At 42.7% G+C, this 12,126-nt stretch overlaps 1 protein-coding gene across 1 annotated transcript in view; it reads left to right on the top strand.

The window, feature by feature from the left end:
• Positions 1–12,126, top strand: part of LOC138279905 (uncharacterized) — a 294,609-nt gene that overhangs the window by 235,131 nt on the left and 47,352 nt on the right. Inside the window, exon 5 of the mRNA XM_069219439.1 lies at positions 4,235–4,383. Within this exon, the coding sequence (XP_069075540.1) occupies positions 4,235–4,383 (149 nt within the window). The remainder of the gene's footprint in view (positions 1–4,234; positions 4,384–12,126) is intronic.

Genomic DNA, 12,126 nt, shown 5'->3' with positions numbered 1-12,126 from the left:
CAATGTTGGGTGGTAGAAATGTTGTGGATTCCTGCAGATTCCGGAAGGTTCCATCACAAAAATGTGGGAAAAATGTGTGATTTCCAGCAAAGTTGGAGGTTTGCTGTGCATTGTGGGCAAGAAATTGGTGCAGGGTGCATGTAAAGCACACCACCCTGGAATCAACCAGATGTTTAGTTTTCAGATGTGTCTAGGTCATGTGGATTTTTCTACATGGCAGCGTCCCAAAGTCTAAAAAGTGCAGCCCTCACCATTCCAAGTGGGACGATTTTGAGAGTTACCAAGCTCTCATGGCCCAAATGTAAAACCAAAACCCAAAATAATCAAATGTCCTCTTGCTTGCCGTGGGATAAGATGTTTTAGTGTGCGGGGAAGAGCTGAAAGACTGTTGCCCCCTTCAGTTGGAGTGGGGGCATAACCAGGCCCATACTAGCTGGTAGCCACTATATCACAATTTTTTTTTTTTAATTCCCTGGCATCTAGTAGACTTTCTGTCCCCTCCCGGGTTTGGATCGGGGGTAATTGCCCAATCTGCCCACTGGTGGGCAGGACAACTTTGGCCCCATTTATTTGGGGGGAGGGTATGGCCATACCCCTCCTGCTTATTTTGAAACAAAAATCTTCAGTGGTCTCTGATGGTCTTTCTGCCCCCTTGGGGGCAGATGGGCCTTCCAAAAATAGGCCCATCTGCCCCCAAGGGGGCAGATATGGCCAACAGTAATGTGCCCCCATGGGGAGCGACACTTGCCCCCCCCAAAAAAACACATACCAATCCATGGTGTCTAGTGGTTTCTGCCCCCCTTGGGGCAGATTGGCCTAACAAAAATCAGTCGATTTGCCCCTAACAGGGGCAGAAATGGCTTAAATACAGTTTGCCCCCAGGGGAGAGACCTTTGCCTAAGGGGTCGCTCCCCATAAATAAAAACGCAAAGTAAATTAAAAAATATATATATCCCTGGTGTCTAGAGGTTTCTGCCCTCCCTGTGGGGCAGATCGGCCTAATTATGTTAGGCCAATCTGCCTCCAGGGGGACAGAAAAGGGCTAAAATTATTTTGCCCTCCCGGGGAGTGGCCTTTGCCCAAGGGGCCGCTCCCCTTATAAGTATTTAAAAAAACACAAATTCCCTGGTGTCTAGTGGTTTCGGGCAGATCAGTCTAATTATATTAGGCCGATCTGCCCCGGGGGGGCAGAAATGGCCTAAAAATAATTTGCCCCCCCCCCGGGGAGCGACCCTTGCCTAAGGGGTCGCTCCCCACATATAAAAAAATAAACAAAAAAAATGTATCCTTGGTGTCTAGTGGTTTCTGCCCCCGCACCCCCTCCCAGGGAGGACAGAAATGGCCTAAAAATAATTTGGCCCCCTGTGGAGCGACCCTTGCCTAAGGGGTTGCTCCCCACACATAAAAGAAAAACAATTAAAAAATAAAAAAGGGTTGCCTAAAATTGATTTGGCCCCCTGGGGAGCGGCCCTTACCCAAGGGGCCGCTCCCCTCTTGACAATTACTTACAAAAAAATTCCTTGATGTCTAGTGGGCATTTCTGCTGCAGGCAGCAGAAATGCTTGCAGAGACATGAAAGGAAAGGAAAGGCCGTTCCTTTCATGCCTCTGCCAGCCCGCTCCTCTCGAGCGGAAGAGAAATGCTTTTGCATTTCTCTTCGCGATGGGAGGTGACCTCTGATGAGGTAGGCACGCAGTCGCGTGCTGACATCATCAGACGTCACTGGGCGGGGGTCGAGGGTGGAAGGGGAAGTGATTCCCCTTCCAGCCCTGACCTAGTGGGGTGGGGGCGGCCCTCGGAGGGAGCGCTAGCGCTTCCCCCGAGGGCCGGTAACTGGACGTAATGGTTACGTCAGTGGCACCTGAGAGGCGCAGCCATGGACGTAACCATTATGTCCATGGCTGGCAAGGGGTTAATAGAAGCTCGGGACCCCCGCCTAAACATTGTTGATGATTTGAAATGCAAAACAATACACAAAATATACAGAAAGAAGCATTCATCAAACACATTCACAAATAATGACACATTTTATTTAACTTGCAATCAAATATAATTTTTTTTAAAAATTAATAGGAAGGTTGGAGCTTTTCTAAATTCAATTGAAGCCACCCATCATCCATACTATATTCTGTTTGATGCACCTGTCACTGCTCACACAAATCAATCTAAGAATACCAATTTAATTTTTAGTCTCCAATTTCAAATTCCTTGACATTTACAGTACGTGTTAAAATGTTTATTTGTACATTTAGTCACTTTATTTATATGCACTTTATTAATCTTTTAATATTACTTAATTTTCGAAGCAGTCACAGACCCCCTGAGGAGGCTTCGCATCCCCTGGGGGTCTCCGGACTACAGATTGGGAACCACTTTTGTAGGCTTTAGCTTGGAAAGGATCGGTGTTTGTGAGATTGAGGGTGTGTGCTTTGTGTGTTATTAGTGTGTAAGCAAAATGTGTTCTTTGGTTGTTTTGCATTACAGAATTGTGGATTGTGTAGGAGTAGAAGTGTTTTATGTGAATGGGTAAAATTTGGTGAGTAAATGGTGGGTGGACTGAATTTGTTTGTTGGTAGAGAGAGGTGTGGGCTTGTTGTGAGCTTGTATGCATGGCTGTGTTTCTGGCTGTTTCCTGGAGAGTGTGCCTAAATAGTGAAACAGGCAGCTTTTCCGGCCCTTGGCCCTTTCAGGCACGAAAAGGTCCAAACAGGCCGCCCATAGACTCTACTGCCAGGCTAATATGCCGTTGGGTGAGGGCTTGTAAAGGCTGGTGGTGATGTTAGGTGAGTCTCAGACTCTTAGGCCCGTATTTATACTCCGTTTGTGCCGAATTTGCGTCGTTTTTTTCGACGCAAATTCGGCGCAAAACTAACGCCATATTTATACTTTGGCGTTAGACGCGTCAAGCGCCAAAGTATTGGCAAATAGCATCATTTTTTTGCGTGAACGCCTTCCTTGCGTTAATGAGATGCAAGGAAGGCGTTCCCGTCTAAAAAAATGACGGCGACGCAAATGCGTCGTATTTATACTCCCGGGCAAAAATCACGCCCGGGAGTTGGCGGGTCAAAAAACCCCGCATTTGCGCCACTATTTAACGCCTGGGTCAGGGTAGGCGTTAAGGGGCCTGTGGGCTCAAAATGAGCCCACAGGTGCCCTCCCCTGCCCCCAGGGACCCCCCCTGCCACCCCTGCCCACCCCAGGAGGACACCCAAGGATGGAGGGACCCACCCCAGGGACATTCAGGTAAGTTCAGGTAAGTATTATTTTTTATATTTTTTTACTTTTTTTTGGGTGGCATAGGGGGGCCTTATTTGTGCCCCCCTACATGCCACTATGCCCAATGACCATGCCCAGGGGACACAAGTCCCCTGGGCATGGCCATTGGGCAAGGGGGCATGACTCCTGTCTTTACTAAGACAGGAGTCATGAAATGGCGTCTGGGCGTCGTAAAAAAATGGCGCAAATCGGGTTGAGGCGATTATTTTGCCTCAACCTGACTTGCCCCATTTTAAGACGCCCTAACGTCATTTTTTCCCAACGCCGGCGCTGCCTGGTCTACGTGGTTTTTTTCCACGCAAACCAGGCAGCGGCGGTCTGCTTGCGCCGGCTAACGCCATTCCATAAATACGGCGCCCGCATGGCGCTTCAGAATGGCGTTAGACGGCGCTAAATTTTTTGACGCTAAACTGCGTTAGCGCAGTTTAGCGTCAAAAAGTATAAATATGGGCCTTAGACTCACCTGCAAGCCGAGCCAAGTGGTTGCCCAGCAACCACCAAATGAGTACCAGTGGAGGAGAAATGTGTTTAGCTTTCTAAACCTCAAGCTGTGTCTGGGAAAGCAAATAGAAAGTGGAAATGGAGGTTAGATGTGGGAGACTGGGCCTAGCTACAGTAAAGTTTGTTTAATGGTGGGCAGAATTACACAAACTTCTCAGGCTTTTAGTCTTTATATATAAAAACAGTTTGTCGAATTTACAGCTCTAAAAATGCACTTCGACTATAGTCTAATAAGGACACAGCTATTGGACTGACAAGCAGAACTGAAGTAATCAGCAATGGTCTGTGAGTGGAAGAAGCATGGGGGCAAAGAAAGCGGAGGGAACAAACAGGGGAAAAGAGAAGCTGTTAAAAGAGGAAAAATGTGTGTTTTTTTCTTTTTTGTTAATCCTTTATTTAAATTGTCTTTAAATGACCTTAACATCAAAGGACAATATATGTGTTTTTCTGTTTGCAGGTGCACAATGGACTAGCGACATACGTGACCTGGACATTCTTCGTTTGCCTTATTAATTTCGGGATGGTGCTGAAGTATGATGGCAGAGTTGGCGACGATTACATAACCCCCATTGTGATGTATCTGGCGCTCTTTGGATTACTGTTTTGGTACGGTACTTACATATTAGTGCTTATTCAAAACGTAGCATCAGTCTGAACTTGAAATCAATGCTAGGAACATCTCTGGTAGCAAATATGTCACCCTTTCATGCAACCTAAAGCACCTGTCTAAGAGTGGAGGTGATGCTTCAGTCATTTTTGTTATTTTCGTGCATCTGAAACGCAGATCGCATTGACAGAACTATTTGGGACCAATTTCGAGCAAATTCGTCCAGGTATATTTACTTGGTTAATACAGTGTGCAAAGCAAGTTAACCTGCAATTTTACAAGTAGCAAAGCTCAGAACCACATTATTTCTCATTCCCAGCTGGAAGTAGAAAATACGTTGCGTCAATTTTACCGGAATGAGGCCCTTGACGTCATTCCATTTTTCCATCTTGCTACAAACATCTTTAGGTGTCTGAGTCCCCAAGTTACCAATACATAAAGAATGTTTCTGGAAGAAGTAAAAACGAGGCAATAGGCTTTGGATCTGCACACATTAAGACATTCTCTTTCACTTTTATCATGTATTGTCATTGCTTGGATGTGGCATCGAAGGCCGTGGCATTTCCTGGATTCTGACTTTGTCCTTTTTGTGTTCTCATCCGAAACGGTGTTTAAATTGACCTTTTGTTAGACTGTAAAAACAGCATGACTTATAGCTTCTAATTCAGAGTGTGTTTAATGTATTTACATCACTGATATGATGACATTTTAATTGCCGGCTTGTGACGGGGTTATGGCTTCTTTGCTTAACAAAGCATCCTCTTTCCTCTTTATGGCTGGCAACGACTATTCACTAATCGGCCTTGCAAAGTCATATATTTTACTTTGCTGCCTTGATAACATGCTGTTGGAATTATAGCTTTTTGTGGACTCAGTATAGACGTGCGTGTACAAAAGCTTCCATACAGGTCTACCGAGAATTGTTTCTGCCATCTGTGTACTCTTGTGCTATCTTTTCACTGCCTTTACCCACTGAAATAACTTTCATTTCCAGTACTTTTAAAGTCGAGTTTTGGACCACAACCCCAATATAATAAAATTGAAAGAACTAAAGCACTGCCCATGATTAGCAATCAACGTATTTCTAATGCCGCTGATGTTTTTAAATGTGAGCACAGCCTGCTGCATTGGCCGTCATTGTAGATACAACCAATCCACGAGGGGAAGAAGGGACTGTCCATTTTCCTTGTTCGTAAAATTTCAAGTGTTGCTTCTGGGAAAGACAATACAGGCAGGAGTGAATCGTTTTATTCGCTGTGAAAACCCTTGCCCTTTCCTGTAATATATTCGCACAGAAGGGACGAGAAAGCAACAAGAAGAGGCTCGGTGCATTCAAAAGGGGAAAAACGGGGCATTGAAAAGGCCGCTGCCTGAATATCAGAGATAGGCCACTGCGCAGGAACAATGGATCTTAGGACAGACTGGACTTCACAAAGAGAAGGGTATTTGCATTAGAGCTAGAGCCACTGCTCGTCTCGTTTATCACTTCTCCTCGAGGCAGGGGTAATTGTAGAAACTGCGCTAAGGAGCAGTCTTCCAGTGTAGCTAGAGTGAGCCTAATCACTGCATGATCTTCACCATTGACATTGCACTTGTAACTGGTACATTGCATTGGTGAGAAATACACTGCTGTGAACAGCAGCATATGTGTCGGGGACTTGAGTGAGCCAACTTTTATTCTCTGGGTTCCGTGAAATGTAGGTCATGTGCTAACTGTGATGTGAGGGCTGATGCAATGAGAGCAGGGCTTTAAGTGGGACAAAAAAACTGGGGGGGGTCTCTTCAAGGGGCATGGCTGATGTAATTAAGGGCATGGCTTTAAACATGTAAGCTAAAAATCTGTGCTTAGCATAGTATGAAGCCCAACTAATATTTTGCTGCTTCACTGCATCCAGATATAAAATACAGGATGTAAGGAAATATCATTACACCTACAAAAAGCCAGGACTGTTGTTTTTTTCAGTGGTTGTTAGTTGCATAAGATGATAAGTAAGCAACAACAAAGCTTTCGTTGTATATAATATTGAAAATGCTTCAGTTCTGAACTGATAACATTGTTAAAGAACTGTAACAAGTCTTTTTAAAGTTACATGAAAGGCACCACAGGGTGATACTGCTGCACAGTTGATTTTATCATCCTGAGGGTGAGGGAAAAAATGAAGAGCCTGATAGGGAGCTGTCTCGGCACCTTCTTTTTAGAACTGCTGGTGCTCAGCGCTGGCAGGACCCATCCCACTTAAAGCCTGAATGAGAGTCTGGTGCCGTTCTAAGACCACGCCTCTGAGCTAGAGTGGGGCGCCCCACCAGGTTTTCAGATAATATTGGTACTGTGGTTCGTGTATTACAGTATAACCACAACATGTCTCATGAAAACGTTATTTCTGTATCATGGGGTATTTTGATATCAGAAAACATTAGACTGTGTCTGCCTGTATGCAGAATCCTCGAACATGTATCAAAAACATTTTGCGAAATGAATGAAAGAAAGAGCTTCCCTTTTCAGAAGAGACAACTATAAAAGCATACACTAATTGCTCTCTTGTTTTGGGAATGCTTGACCCCACGAGCAGACAAGCATTTGCAATGCAATAGGTCTCGCATTTTCGAGAGTTAGAGCTAATGGCGTTGTAAATGACAATGGGCCTGATTCCAACTTTGGAGGACGGTGTTAAACCGTCCCAAAAGTGGCGGATATACCACCTACCGTATTACGAGTTCCATAGGATATAATGGACTCGTAATACGGTAGGTGGTATATCCGCCACTTTTGGGACGGTTTAACACCGTCCTCCAAAGTTGGAATCAGGCCCAATGTCTTTTATTTATGTTTTTTGGTTTGGAATGTAGGGGATGTATGTGGTGTGGAGTGGAAATCTGGGATTTGTAATTTAATTGTTACTTGTTGAATTGTGCAGTGTGGAATTGTGTGGTATGGAGTGTATTGTGTAGTGGAATTATGTGGCATGGTGAATATGTATGGGTGAGAGCTGCATAGAGTAGAAAGAAAGGAAGATAGAGAGGGATAGGTAGTTTGTTTAGGAACTGGTTGAATTAATATAGATATGCATGTTTAGTCAGATACAGCATAGTGTAGTGATATTTATGTTGCATGCACACACATATATGCACTCTCACACACAACATGCGTGTGCATGCTTTGAAATGAATGCTCAAATGCTTACGAAATATGTTAATACATTTTATACAAATGTATGTGTACAGATGTATTTGATCTGCCTACTCTATATGAATGTGCATAAGCATATACATATGTACATTTATATAGTATATATATACACACCACATCTACGACCTGCTCACAGACACACAACCTGACTTACTATTCATAACTGAATCCTGGTTGGGAGATGACATGGCCCCAGTGTTGCATGAAGCCGTTCCCCCAGGCTATCAAACCATCACACAAAACCGTATAGGCAAGAGAGGAGGTGGACTAGCTATTATATTCAAACAGGCATGGAACCTCAGTAAAACAGACAACATCTCCATACAAGGTTGTCAAGCCCTCCTTACCAGATGCCACCCTACTCCAACTTCCTCCTGTAACTTTCTCCTCCTTTACAGACCTCCACCTAACAACTCCACATTCCCAGATACTTTTCTAGACGCAGTCTCAAACCTTATTACACTATACTCCAACCTATGCATTCTTGGGGATCTGAACATTTGGTTTGACAAACCCAATATGCCCCATCCAAAAGCTATCACCACTGGCCTAGTCGCATTGAACCTACATCAGATTGTACACAATCCCACACGCATTGCTGGACACATCCTAGATGTCATTTTTGCTAAGCCTGAACTAGTTACTATTCATAGCATCACGCCAATCACTTGGTCAGACCACCATTTGCTAACTTTCCGACATACAACTCCACAAATCAATACAACCCACAACTACTTACATACATACACCTATCGACCATGGCGCAAACTCAATTTGGATGACTTAGAAACACAACTAACAGCCAACACAGATCTAGATACAATTAATTCTGTGCCAAAACTTTATGAGTGGCTACAGGAAGCTTTTGATATCCTAATACCACTCAGAAAAACTAAACACAACAAAAGAAAAACAGCACCTTGGAGAAACACAGAACTTAAAAAGATAAAGCAACAAATCAGAAAGTTGCAGCGGACCTGGCTCAAAACAAACAACAGTCAAGACAAACTGCAGCGACACAAACTTACCAGGATATACAAATCATCAATCAAAAATGCTAAAAAAGGTACTACTCAGACAGAATTCAAAACGCTCAATCTACAACCAAGGAATTTTATAAAATTCTCAATTAATTTTGAAAACCTACATGCATGGAAGGAAGTCATCCCACTACTCAAGATTTCACTAACAAATTGGCAACTCACTACACAACCAAGGCAGACACATTGGACTCCTATTTAAAACAGAAGAAAAACATCATCACCAACCCCTTTCCTAAAATACCCTCTAAGAATAAACCAACCCAGCCTCTACAGTCCTTCAAACAAATATCCCAGGGTGAATTTATGGATTTGGTCAAAGCAAGCAGACCTTCCGGTTGCCCTTCTGACCCTTGCCCACCATAAATCTTCAAGAGCATTCTTCTATCTACTTCTGCTGCCACACCTGTAAGAAGACTCATCAACAACTCTTTAACTTCAGGAACCTTTCCTGTAGACCTAAAAAAGGCATACATACGACCATTAATAAAGAAAACAAACCTAGACCTGCAAGACCCCAACAACTACAGACCATTCACAAATGGACCTTTCCTGGGCAAATTGATAGAAAGAGCAGCATTCGCCCAGATGTCACAATTCATTGAAGACAATTCTATACTTTCAGACTTCCAAACTGGATTCCGCCCAGGAAGAAGCACTGAATCAGCACTCATAGCAATCTGGGATGATCTTAAAAACACAGTTGACCGAAATGGAGTTGCTGCACTACTTCTCTTGGACCTCTCAGCTGCCTTTGATACGGTTGACCATGACACCCTAATTCAAAGACTCCACAAAGCCGGCATACAAGGGATTGCTCTCAACTGGATTACTTCCTTTCTTCAAAAAAGATCTAATATCATCCACTCACCCCCCTTCTCGTCCGAACCCTACCTCACAAAAGCAGGGGTCCCCCAAGGATCAATCATCTCACCTTTGCTTTTCAACATCTACATGATATCTTTACCAGAACTGATCAATGATTTCCATCTCACAAGCTACAACTATGCAGATGACACACAAATACTACTTAAATTAGAATGCCCCATAAACATTGAAAACTCACAAATCTTCAGTTGCCTCAGAGCCGTTGATCAGTGGATGACCTGGAGCCATCTCAAACTAAATACCTCCAAAACAGAAATACCCATATGTGGTGACTGGAAAAATTATGACCCTCTGTGTGTCTGGCCTGACGATCTCGGATCACCTCCTCAATTATCCAAGGATTCCAAGTTAACCATGAATGCCCAAGTGGACAAATTAGCACAAGCAAGCTTCATCACCTTGAAGACTTTACGACGCATCATCCCCCACCTCGGATTTCCACACAAGGTGCAAGCTACTATCTCGCTTGTACTATCCAAACTGGATAATGCCAATGGCCTCTACCATGGATCATCTCTATCTATTATGAAAAAACTACAAAGTATCCAGAATTCCGCAATATTACATGTAAAGCCGCAAGCCCACATCTCCCCTGCCTTGAGAGGACTACACTGGTTACCCGTTGCCAGAACATGCACTTTCAAGCTGCTTTGTATCACTCACAAAGCTATATATGGAACAGGACCACTTTTTATCAGAAACAAAATAACCAAATACATCCAACAAAGAAACCTCCCCTCAAGATTGACACCCCGCCTTAGAACACCACCATACAAGAAAAAGACTATTGGTGGTACATCCTTCTCTCTTTCAGCAGCCAAACTATGGAATTCATTACCCCCAACTATAAGAGCCACAGATAACTTTCTTGTCTTCAGAAAACTACTCAAGAGTTGGCTCTTTCCTTCATAACCACCATATTCAAACAACTATGGACTGCATATGCCTATGTTGACAAATATTTTTTTCAGATTATGTGTATATTTCTAATTATGATTAGTTCTTTAGAAAATATGTATCGCTACTATGTCATAACAATAAAATACACACACACTCTTTAAACCTGTTTGACTAAGTATATTTTACCCATGATTCTAATTATGTGCTTGGTGTGTTTGTGGGTCATTGCATGGCTCCCGGGAGGGTTGTTATACTAAATATCTATGAATTCCTGTTCTCATCTTATCACACTTATTTACCCATCATCATATGTCATGTCTCTATCAAACTATCCTCCATTTTCACTCTGACTCATCCCAAATCCGTTCTACTACTTTCATCTCCTAAATAACTCTGCCTAAGCTCTTCCCTCCACTTCCACATCTAACTCACCAAACCTCACTCTACTACCGTGACCTCCCACATAACCCTACTAATTTCTCCCGCATTTATCTCACCCTGCTACTATGCTCTCCCTAACCCTTCCACATACTCTTCCCTCCTCCATCCCCTTTTACTCATCCCAATCCTTTGGGTTGAGTAAATGAAGGATATACTCCCAATTAACACTTCTGGATTTCTTTCCTCCTCCACCCCTCCATTACTCCAGTCAATCTAACAAACTCTCATATCCACGGCTCAAATTAACTCATAATAATACTAAAACTGTACTAATTATTTCCCGATACTAATCCATCACTAATTCTTGTTAGGTTCCCGAGTAGCGTGCTACTCACCGAAAAGCGCTTTGACGCCTCGTCAGGGGTAGTAAGCGCTATATAAATACGATTACAATACAATGCAATACAATATCTTACAGCCCTTCTGATGTTAACCTCTAAAAATATGAGAAGTTTGTCAGCATTCTTGCTGATGGGAGGAATAGTTCCAGTTAGTGGAATCTTTTAATACTTGGTCCTAATTACAATATAGGGTTTATCACTCAGTAAGAAGAATTTGGAATGTCATATCATAACGTTTGTCCTAAACAGGGTTGTCTTCAATATTCTACATCAATTTTATTTTTCTACTATCACTTTAAAAGTGTATTTCATTTTCTTCTTACTGCTTCTCATCAATGCTTGGGTCGTTCTTACATAATACTCCCTTAATATGCAGACTCTGACATGATGGTCATACCGTTCCGTCCTTATTAAATTCATTGAAACTAATAATTTGGTGATTTAGATTGTTTAATGGAATAGTTTTAATTAGGTATTCTCTTGAATTGAAAGATTCTTCAGATTTTGTGGTTTCTGTCTAGTAACAGCATATATTGTATACTAGCAGGAGAATAAGTGGGCACTTGAAGTTTTGTGTTAGGATCGATTGACTGGGAGTGGAATCAATGAATATTATCTCTTTATTCAAATGTAAGTCATATCAATATTTCACCGTGAGAAATGACAAGACTTATCTTTTTATGAGTCTCAGATTATGGTGCCTTCTCTCTCTGCCGGCTGCTCTTAAATCGTGATCTAGAGATCCCTGGAGATCTGCAGCACCTGTTCAGCTGGCCTGTGTGCCCATATGACCAAAAGCCATTATTTTCTGTTGATATTTATAAGCGTTTAGGTCTAAATACCAATAAAAATATGGTTCCTCCAATGAGAAGAATAGTTTTATTGAGTAACAATAATACTTGAAGTCTACTCTGTTGTGTCCTCAATGTATATGATTTATGTATT

The sequence above is a fragment of the Pleurodeles waltl genome, chromosome 2_2 (assembly GCF_031143425.1).
Source record: "Pleurodeles waltl isolate 20211129_DDA chromosome 2_2, aPleWal1.hap1.20221129, whole genome shotgun sequence".
In the NCBI taxonomy this organism is placed as follows: Eukaryota; Metazoa; Chordata; class Amphibia; order Caudata; family Salamandridae; genus Pleurodeles; species Pleurodeles waltl.
This window is presented reverse-complemented; position numbering and strand designations above follow the sequence as displayed.